This window comes from Eretmochelys imbricata, chromosome 2, assembly GCF_965152235.1.
Source record: "Eretmochelys imbricata isolate rEreImb1 chromosome 2, rEreImb1.hap1, whole genome shotgun sequence".
Classification (NCBI taxonomy): Eukaryota; Metazoa; Chordata; order Testudines; family Cheloniidae; genus Eretmochelys; species Eretmochelys imbricata.
This window is the reverse complement of record NC_135573.1, coordinates 43,271,808-43,282,758: the sequence shown is the minus strand read 5'-3', so window position 1 is coordinate 43,282,758 and position 10,951 is coordinate 43,271,808. Positions and strand designations below refer to the sequence as shown.

Genomic DNA, 10,951 nt, shown 5'->3' with positions numbered 1-10,951 from the left:
GGGTGGATTTGCCGCGCGCTGGAGTTTCTTCTCCCTCCAGTGGGGTGGGCAGGCGAGCGTGATGTCCCCTGACCCACCCCCTGCAGGACAAATCAGGACAGCCTCCTTTCTCCTCTCGCAGAGCCCCAGGGGAGAGCGGCATTGGGACTCTCGTGATCACCAAGCGGCGTCATCGCTGTTCACCCTTCTTTGGTTTTACACATCACCCGCAGGGAGGGGAAAGGGCCGTTGCAATGACCCTGCAGGGCGAGCGAGGGGCTGGAGGCAACCAGGTCTCAGCTGAGCTCCCTCCTTTGGGCAGGTTCCAGAGTAACAGCCGTGTTAGTCTGTATTCGCAAAAAGAAAAGGAGGACTTGTGGCACCTTAGAGACTAACAAATTGATTTGAGCATAAGCTTTCCTGAGCTACAGCTCACTTCCTCGGATGCATTCAGTGGAAAATAAAAGCTCAGGAAAGCTTATGCTCAAATCAATTTGTTAGTCTCTAAGGTGCCACAAGTCCTCCTTTTCTCCTTTGGGCACTAGGAGACGCACGTGTTGATCTCATAGAGGCAACTGTGTCATTCGCTAGGAAGTGCCTTCCCCTCCTGCCCCATAACCTTCGGGCTGCGGCTGCCTCTTCTCCGAGCTATTGGCTCCCCTGTCTCCTACTGCCTCTCACCCTCGTATCCCCCAGTTTTTGCTACTCCTTCCATCGCCTCCTCTTTCTCCTGGGCCCCCTCTGCTTTTCATCCTTCCTGCCGCTGCCCCCTCAACCCCGGGTTGGTATTCCCGCCTCTTTATCCCCCCCACCCCTTCCTGCTCCTGCCGTTTCACCCTTTTGCTGTTGCTTCCTCCCACTCTGCTAATTGCTACCCCTGCCATCACCTCCCGCTGCTGCGGCTACTACCTACCCCTGGCCGTTGTCTCCTCCCCTCCTGCTGCCACGTCCTTGTTTGAAGGAGCCAATGGGCGGGTTGAGTCAGGTGTCTCTTACCTGCACCACGTGGGGAGGGAGGGTGAGCAGGTAGAGCCACATCCCAAAATAGAGACGCTCGCAGCCATTGCGTGCCTCCTAGGGGCGCAGCCCTCGTTTGTCTTTGAATAGGTTCCCAAGCAGTCAGCTACAAAAGGGGGACGCTGCACGCGCCTCCCTTCCTGAGCAGGTCTCCGGGTAGTGGTGGTGGGTGGGGGAGAGCTAAGTGGCTGCAGGTGTGTGCTGGGGGGGCGGGTTTCTTCCTTTACACTCCAGGGGTGGTGTGTGTGTGTGGCAGGTCTTCTCGGTAAAATTGGGGCAGGAATCTAGTTTCTTGCCCTCCCCCGGCGATCATCATGACTGCGTCTCTTGACTACCTGGTGATCTTGTTCGGGACGACTGCAGGTGCGCAGGGGGCTAAACTGGGATCCGATGAGAAAGAGCTGGTCCAGCTGCTGTGGAAAGTGGTGGATCTGGCCCGCAAGAAGGTATTTCTCGGAGCAGGCCCCCAAAGAGGAGAGGGGAGGGGAGGCTGCTGGCAGGGATTGCCCTTGCGCGTGCAGCTGGGGGCTCCCTGCGCGGGGATTTAACCAGCTGCCAAGTTGGGGCTGGTGTTTGCCAGCGATGAGAAGGCGCCGAGCGGGCTAGGAGAGCAGACGGAGTTAGGCAACAGCCCAGACCACCCCCCCTGTGACAGGGGTTGTGTTCAATCAAACAGCGTCCACCAAGCCCTATGGCGCGCCGGCCCACACAGGCTTTTCCCCCGGGCCTCCAGCTCGCGGGGCAGCCGCCCTACACGCCAAGGGGCGCTGGGCGGGGTAGGTGGGATGCAAAGCCCGGCTTTCCACGAGTCCTGCAGGGGGTTTCTCCCTGGGCGCTGGCTGGGCTTCCTGGGCGCCAAGGCGGGAGCAGAGAGCGCTGACTTCTTTCTCCCTCGGGAGGCGGGGAGCCTGCATGAAGTGCTGGTCAGACCGGAGCACTTGGACCTGACAGAGGAATGCAAAGAAACAACGAAGCTGGAGGTGGAGAGCCTGGCGCGAGCCCCGCAGCTGGAACAAGCCCTGCAACAGGTGAACTCCACCTCTGCTTTCCATGGGGCTTTTCACTCCCCTCTCCAGGGAGTCGAGCCTCCCAGAGAGACACTTCCGACTGCAGGGGGTGTGCGAATAGCCCGCCGGATCCCCGCTCCCCCGGGACAGACAAACTCCTTGGGGGGAGCGGGTAGGATCGGTTGACCAGATTGCAAGAGTAAAATATCAGGACACATGGGGGGCGGGGGCAGGCCCACAGCCTCCACCAGAGCCATGGGAGGGGGGGCACAGCGCCCAGCTCTAGCCCCTGTCCCAAGCTGTGGGGCAGGAGTGCACTACCCTGGCTCCAGCCCCTGCCCCCCATGGGGTCCACCCCTGCTTCATGGGCTCCAGTTCCCCCCACCTCCATGGGCTCTGTCCCTCCTGTGCAGTGCTCCCTATGGGCCCCCTGTTTTCACAGTCTCCAGACCTCTTCATTTATGGACTCCAGTGGCCTCCCCACAGAGCTCCCCCCTTCCTGGGCTCCATTTCCCCCTTGCTGGGCCCCTGGGGATCCCTGCCCTGGTTCAGGGGCTCTCTGCTTTTCACAGGGTCCCCTCTTGGAGCTCTCTTCCCACCCCACCCCACCCCCTTTATTCCTCTTCAATCTATTTCTTCCTTTGGACATAGGCTGGTGTCATTGTGAGGCCAGTGGAGCAGGCTGGGGCTCCCTCCAGGAGCTGTCCATCCTTCCCAGCATGTCAGGGAGAGTGTGTGTGTGTGAGGCAATCAGGTGTGGTGGTCGCTGTGTATACCTCCAGAGAGGTGGTGAATCCGGACCCATACAGAACAGCCTGCCTCCTGCATGGCATGCAGTGAGTGGTGGTTTTGTTTGGTTCCTCTCCGCCCCCTGCCGTGGCCACCCTCCAGTGTAGCTCCAGCTCCGGAAGGTCTCCGATGCCCACCATCTGCGTGGCCCAACCTGCCTCCCCAGAGCCAAACTGCCTGGGACCTGTGCAGAAGTGGGGCAGTCTCCACCAGTGTGGGGGGCTTGGTTGGGCCCTTCCAGGCAACTGGGTCCTGAGGGAGCCTGTCCGGGGCGGACACAGGCTCTGGCCTAGCTGATCGCGCTGCTCCCAAGGGTAGGGTTGCCATTTTTCTAATCCCACAAAACTGAACATTCTAGCCCTGCCTCTTCCCTGAGGCCCCACCCCCCACTTACTATATTCCCCCTCCCTCAGTGGCTCACTCTTCCCCCCCCCCCACACACACACAAACACAAACTCACTTGCCCTGGGCTGGGGCAAGGGGTTGTGGTGTGGGAGGAGGTGAGGGCTCTAACTGGGGTGTGGGCTCCGGGATGGGGCCATGAATAAGGGGTTCAAGGTGCAGGAGGGGGTTCTGGGCTAGGGCAGGGAGTTGGGGTGTGGGAGGGGGTGCAGGCTTTGGAGTGGGGCTGGGGATGAACGGTTCAGGGTGCAGGAGGGGGCCCCGGGCTGGGATTGAGGGGTTCGGCAGGCAGGAGGGGGATCAGGTCTGGAGCAGGGGTTGGGGAGGGGGTGAGGGCTCTGGCTGGGGGTGCAGGCTCTGGAATGGTGCCGTGGATGAGAGGTTCAGGGTGTGGGAGGGGGCTGCCCTGAGGCAGGTGGTATGGGCTCTGGGCTGGGGGGGTGCAGGCTCTGGGGCTGGGCTGGGGATGAGGGGTTTGGGGTGCAGGAGGCTTCTCTGGGCAGGGAGTTAGGACTCGGGGTTGGAGTGTGGGCTTACCTTGGGCGGCTCCCGGTCAGCGGCGCAGTGGGGCTAAGGCAGGGTCCCTGCCTGTTCTGGCTCCACACTGTGCCCTGGAATCGGCCAGCAGGTCCGGCTACTAGGCAAGGGGACCAAGAGGCTCTGCACCCTGCTCTCACCCGCAGGCACAGCCCCCATTGGCTATGGTTCCTGGCCAATGGGAGTGCGGCACCAGTGCTCAGGACGGGGACAGTGTGGAGCCCTGTGGCGGACCCCCACACCTAGGAGCCAGATCTGCTGGTCACTGGGGCACAGCACAGTAGCAGGACAGATAGGGACTAGTCTGCCTTAGTCCTGCAGCACCAGACTGGACTTTTAACGGCCCGGTCAGCAGTGCTGACCGGAGCCGCTAGGGTCACTTTTCAACCAGGCATTCTGGTCGAAAACAAGACACCTGGCAACCTTACCCAAGGGCCTAGAGTGATGCCATGCTGCTGGCTCAGCCCAGCAAACAGACACCTCACCTCCGAGCAGGGCTGGTGAGTGGTGTGGCATGGACTCTTCCCCATCGGGAAGGGTCATGTTGGCAGTACAGAGTCAGGGGGACCAATATGCGTCTGGCCATGCAATGTATGCCACATTACCTCTGGCCAACCCCCAGCCGCTCGCCTCCTCACCTGAGGGCTGGGTCAGGGGGAAGGGGTCCGGGCAGCGTTTACCTCAGGCGACTCCCGGAAAGCAGCCTACAAGTCCCTCTGGCTCCTAGGGTCAGGGGCGGCCAGTGTGCTCTGCCCCCCCTCCCCCAGACTCTATCCCTGCAGCTCCCCTTGGCCACAGTTCCTGGCCAATGGGAGTTGCGGAGCTGGTGCTTATGGTGGGCGCAGCATGCGGAGAGATACCCCACCCCGGCCACCCCTCCACCTAGGGGCCTACGGGTCCCGCCGGTCGCTTCCCAGAGCCAGGTAGGGAGCCTGCCAGCTAGGTTGATCAGTCCAGCCCTACGCCAAATATCGGGACAAGTGGCGTCCTGATTTTATTGGGACGTCTAGTCACCCTAGGGTGGGATACTTGAACCTCTCTTTCTGGGGGGATAGGGAGGGCTTCTCTCTCTATGGGTCTATTGCAGATGGTCTAGATAGGAAGACAAACGTGCAAAGAGGAGCTGGGCTGGTGCGCAGGGTGGCCCTAGCAAGGCCAGCGGCGGCTGAGCACATTGGGAGAGACCAGCACCTCTAGGGGCCTCCTGGGATTCCCTGAACCTGCTGTATTCTCCTCCCCTTTCAGATTATGGTAGCAGAAGGTTAAGTTCAGAATGACCCAGCCATTGCTCTCTCAGGGCCCTTTCATTGAAGGTGTTTGGGTTTTAGTTCTCTCCTTGAATTTCTTTATTAAACTTACTGAAACTTTATTTCTTCTCTGCATGTGAGCCAGGGTAGAGACAGGCTCCAGCACGACAAAGCACAGGGTTGCTCTCTCCTCTTTCCTAATAACCAGGAGGTCCCATAACTCATTGCTGCAATGTTGCTCACCGTACAGTGAAGAGCTGCAGCTCATTAACTTCCCCCAACTCTCGGCAGCTGCCAGGAGCTTCAGTCTAAAGAGTTTAGTGGAAATTTTCAAACTAGGATGCTTAAAGCTAGGCTTGTGATGCCCTGTTGAAGCACCTAAATGCTCTGGGATGACTCTCAAGAGTGTTGGGCATGTGTAAACCCCGTTAACTCTAGTAGGATTTATGATGGCTCAGCAGCTTTGACTTTTAGCCCAAAGTATTTAGGCACCTAAATAAAGCATGGGAATGTGCCCTGGGTCTTATTAAGAGCCTTATATAGAACTGAATATTTCCCTTTTCATGTTCAACAAGTTGTAATGATCTGAAAATTACACTGAACCTTTCATAACAAAGTGTAGCAGTTCATAAATGTGTACTATGTCTATTTTTTTTCAACTTTCAGTTTAACCAGTCTGTGAGCAATGAACTGAATATTGGTGTAGGTACTTCCTTCTGTCTCTGCACTGATGGACAGCTGCACGTCAGACAGCTTCTGCATCCTGAAGCTTCCAAAAAGGTAAGGTGGCTGCACGCATCAGACATTCCTTAAGACTGATCTACTGTGGTGGTGGTTGGGTTTTAATGTAGAATTGATCAGCTTCTTTTTGCTTTATGATGCCCGATAAGAGTCTATTTCAGCATATTCATAACAGAAAAATCTCTCATCCATCAATAAGCTTTTTAGATTCTTGAGGCTTGGCTACACAGGAGAACTTTCCAGTTAAAATGATATAGTTAAACTGCTGTGGTTATACCAGTACAACTCTTCATTATTATGTCAGTTTAATAAGGCCTTTTTCTGGTTTAGTTTATGCAGCTTTGGAAGTGGCTTAAGCTAAAACAGAAAAAGGACCCTTGTACTGGAATAAGTATGTCCACGTCGGTAGTTATATCGGTTTAACTACAGCAGTTTAAATTCACACTCTACCCTATAGTGGTATTTTTCATGTACACAAACCCGTAGGTTGCTATAATGGGTTAATACAGGAATTGATTTGTAGGACTTGTGAAAAATTTACAATTTTAACATTATTGTTGTACATGCTGTTTTGAAACTTTGAAAGTTGACAGATCTAAATATGAGCGTTCAGTCTTTACCGAATATTCAGCTTGCACTCGGATAGTAGTACTTGCCTGTATTTGTAAAGAACCAAACACTGGTCTGATAACATGTCTTTATAGAAAATTTGAGGCAGATGATGAATAATTTGATGTATTTCCAAAATTACCAATCACTAATAGACTTGCAAGTCCCTATCTGACTTCTCTATTGCCAGTAGAATTGCAGTGGTGTAGATGGACCTCAGTTATAACATGGTTGTCCTTGCACAGTTCTGTGTTTCAGTACCATTAGGAGCGAACAATGTTTTAAGAATCATGCTACAGATTTATTCCAGTCTTTTGTTTTCACTGATGGTTTTTGAACCATGCATTTCATTCTTTTCTGTATCTTGTTTCTTTAAATGGTTGAAAGCATGATGCTAGTAAAACAGTAAATCTTACTGCTAATATCAGACTGTGATATCAGATTATTTGTTAATGTAATACTTACTGCTACTATTTCGATTTATCACTCCAAAAAAGTCAGTTTAACAAACAGAGAAAGCTCCTGTATTATGAATCACTTCATACTATCTGATGTGTTCTAAACATGAAAAAATAAACCATATTTTAATAACTCTACTTTTCTCTCCATATGACAGTTATTTCTCTAACTGCTGTACAATTTACCTATTTTATGCGGTTCATCCTCCATGCAATTAGATTAAGTACACAGTGTAAAAAAAAAAAAAAAAGAAAAGAAAAAAAACAAACCCAGAATCTTTGAAAGTTGATTTTCTGTCATCTTAGTTTGTAAGATTTGGGGGGGGCAGCACGAGGGATTGCCTCTTTTCTATGTATTTGTGCAGTGTCTAGAACAATAGACATTCAGCGTTGGCTAGGGTCTTCAGTTGCTATTTCAATACAAATAGCTGGTAATTTGAAATCTGCTCTGTGCTGATTATAGATTAAACCAAACAAACAAGCCTGTGACATTGTGTAGTTTTCTTGTGGATAACAAAATGTTGAGATTAAACCCTAAGTGTAAACTAAAACCAAGACTTGAAAAATCATTAGTGTTTTTGAGGGCCTCAGTTTTGGGTGTCCAATATGAGCTACTTCCAGGCCCTGACTTTGAGTCGTTGTTATGACATAGGCAGGTAAGGTTTACACTAAATGATTAAGAACAGAGGTTGAGGGGACGGGGGACTGAAGTGTCATGAAACCACAACTGGGAAATACCAAAGTTGGACTATCTGCATAAGAATTTGTGGGGGTGGGATGACACTTATGAAATAAAAGTTCAGTTTTTACATTTTAAAATAAGAGAGCCAGAGTAGCAGAAAAGAACCTGCAGTTCGGAACTTCTGTAATAGAGAAAAATGCAGCTACTCTGGCTGTAGAGCTGGGGCTAGGTTTAAGCACACTAAGCAATTGCTTAGGGCCCCGAGCAGCTCAAGGGGGGCCCACTATTCACTTTTTATTATGCATTTTGAGGGGGGTGGAGGGACAGAATATTCCTGCTTAGGGCCCCAGTGGGCTAGTACACACTTTGTCTGGCTGTAGCAGTCAAGTACACATAGAGCAGTGGTTCCCAAACTTGTTCCGCTGCACGTGCAGGGAAAGCCCCTGGCGGGCTGGACTGGTTCGTTTACCTGCTGCTTCCGCAGGTTCGGCTGATCACGGCTCCCAGTGGCCGCGGTTTGCTGCTCCAGGCCAATGGGAGCCGCTGGAAGCGGAGTGGGCCGAGGGACATACTGGCAGCCGCTTCAAGCAGCTCCATTGGCCTGGAGCAGCGAACCGCGGCCACTGGGAGCCGCGATCAGCCGAATCTGCGGACGTGGCAGGTAAACAAACCGGCTCGGCCCGCCAGGGGTTTTCACCACACAAGCGGCAGAACAAGTTTGGGAACCACTGCCATAGATAATAAAAATCATTGATGTGTGGGGCTCTTCCTGCCCTCCCCTGCTGGTGGGGTTGGTACAAGAAAATAACATTCTAACATCTGTGCTGATCTTGCACTTAAATGCAAAATTTCTGAAAATAGATGCAATTTGCATCACTAACATAATACCTATCAATATTCCAAAGCCAAACCCCAACTTCTTAGTGTCTAAAATCCTTCCAACAGCACCTCCCCCCCTGCACACACACATACACCCTCTCATCCCAAAACACAATACCCCAAGACACAAATTGGCCACTAAATTGTGGATGCAAGGATCTTGTTTTGCTGACTTTTGAAAAAGAAACATTATCTCATGAACAGCTGAACTAGACATGGAAGCTTATGACTGTAGGAAATACTGACTTTTCAGCCGGATACAAATAAGGACTTTTACGTGTGGACACCATTCCATACTAATTAACTCAAGACATTTCCTGTTCCAAAACTTAATAGCTTTCAATGAACTTTAAAAAATATATATATATATATATATTTCTTACAAGGAAGTTCCTAAATATCCATCGTCCTCCACAACTCAGACTCTTCACTTCTGTACTTCTGCCAAACACCATATCCATGCAATCACAATCCTCTAGATACATTTGATTTCAGTTAAACTGTAGCAGAGTTAATTTTGTCAGATTTGCAAACAATACCTTGGAACTTTGAATGAATCAAACATCATAGATACATCTTTAGAAAAGCTACTCCTTTATTATCGGATAGTTGTATTGTTTTTTTAAAAAAAGATCACTGCCATTGCACCCCATTCTCTTATTCAGTCTCTCATGTGTTATAGTTTAAATATGTAATTGGTGATGCTATCCACACAATAGTCTTTATCATGTACATGTGACAACCTACTTTTGTTCTGCCTGTTACTAATCAGTCTCCTCTAGGATGACTTCAAACTTTCCAAACCTCTAAGAAAGCTGCCTTTTTTAATCAACCCAATGTATTTTTTTTTTAAAAAAAAAAAGAAAAGCTTCCTCTTTCCCCCAAATGTGAAATTTCTCCATACACAAAAAAAATAAAATAAAATTTGTCTGAAGTAAAAAGAGTAGCAATAATCAGTAATGCACCAGTGACAGGCTTCAGGAATCTGACTTCCCCTTCCCAGGCCACCCCCGTTGCTAACCTTAATAGAATCACACAATTAGGAAAAAGGGTTAGAGTGGAATATACAGCATATACTTCTATTCCTGGAAGATTATGAGATGTTAAACTTTAAAACATGACACTGCTATGTATTAAAAATACATTGTAGGTTATTTTTAGAGGTTATCCCTCATTCATTTTCTTTCCCTTTGTGCAGTTTGGTGCCTGCCTTTACACCTTGTACGACAGGATGAAGAATTAAACAAAACTATTTAAGAGTTTGACTATGTGGCATACGTAGTGTTAGGGTATAATGGCTTTTATTGGCACTTACGTGAGATTAGCTGTATACACTCTTGGCTTTGCTACTCATTAGTAATGCATCCATCACAAGCACATGCTGACAAAACCTTTACACCACATCACACTACACGTTGTCTGTATTACAAAATAGCCAAAACAACTATTTGAAGTGTGATTATACTTTGCAAATAGAATCTGTGACTTCCCTTCATTGAATATGCTGTCTATAAAATTAAAATGTCTTCTGCAAGTTTGTTTGGACTCTGTAAATCGAGCCGTGACCCCTCTGGTTCAATAGGTATAGTGTTGTAATAGTATCCATTTGCTCTCCCACAGTTGTATTGAATCCATAGTATTAGTAGTAATAATAAAAAGCAGCAATAACCTTCCCTTTTGGCAGTAAAGGAAGCAAATATTCTTGACTATACCAAGGGAACAGACTTACTGAGTAAGAAAGATTCATAACAACATTTAAGTCACTGAAAGAAGAGCCTTGTAAAAATATGTGCTATGATATACTCAGGTGAGTGTGGCTATTTTTTACTTGAAAACTGTTTGGTTGCAAAGTATGAAAACTCAAGAGAACATAGACTGGATTCACCTTAGTTTACAGTCACTACTATGTCCTCTTACAGAATATCTTATTGCCTGAATGCTTCTACTCCTTTTTTGACTTGCGGAAAGAGTTCAAGAAATGTTTCCCTGACTCCTCTGATGTTGACAAACTGGACGCTGCTGCCATGACAGAATGTATCCTTTTTTTAAAATCATAACTTGAATTATAATAGCAGACTAGTACTTCTAGAAACACAGCCCAGGAGCATAGGAGTGTTCATAATGCTTGTTTAGAAATATTATAATTTAGTAAATATTATTGAGTCATTAATGGGTTTCCTACTAATGCTTCTGTCTCTGGTAGCTATGCAAAAATTTGTGGGACCTTGCAAAAGCTTTGAACAGTCTATAGAAGATTTTGAAACTGAAGTTTGTCCTTTCTCTCTTCTTTACCTCTGAATTTTGCCATATTAACAATCACTGCCTTAGTTTCTTATTTAATGTCAAGTTTTGGTAAACCTTGACTCCTAGTTACTAAAACACTTGAAGGGAAACACTGAGATAAAATTTGCATGTTGATAGCGTGCATTTAAAATGCTTCCAATTTTCATAGCATTTTTTCAGCCTTGTTTGGCAGATATTAGATCATGGATGTTGTGGGAGCTCAGTTTTAATTTCTGGAACATTTATTTCTGAAGCTATTATGGTATTCAACCTTTGAATAGTACATGGGGTTGCTTTCAATACCTGAGGTATCCAAACACA

At 48.8% G+C, this 10,951-nt stretch overlaps 1 protein-coding gene across 1 annotated transcript in view; it reads left to right on the top strand.

Annotated features, from left to right (window-relative positions):
* The first annotated feature begins 1,310 nt into the window (after positions 1-1,310).
* Positions 1,311-10,951, top strand: part of ESRP1 (epithelial splicing regulatory protein 1) — a 55,663-nt gene continuing 46,022 nt past the window's right edge. Inside the window, exons 1-4 of the mRNA XM_077808927.1 lie at positions 1,311-1,442; positions 1,896-2,024; positions 5,645-5,758; positions 10,267-10,381. Coding sequence (XP_077665053.1) covers positions 1,311-1,442; positions 1,896-2,024; positions 5,645-5,758; positions 10,267-10,381 — 490 coding nt within the window. The remainder of the gene's footprint in view (positions 1,443-1,895; positions 2,025-5,644; positions 5,759-10,266; positions 10,382-10,951) is intronic.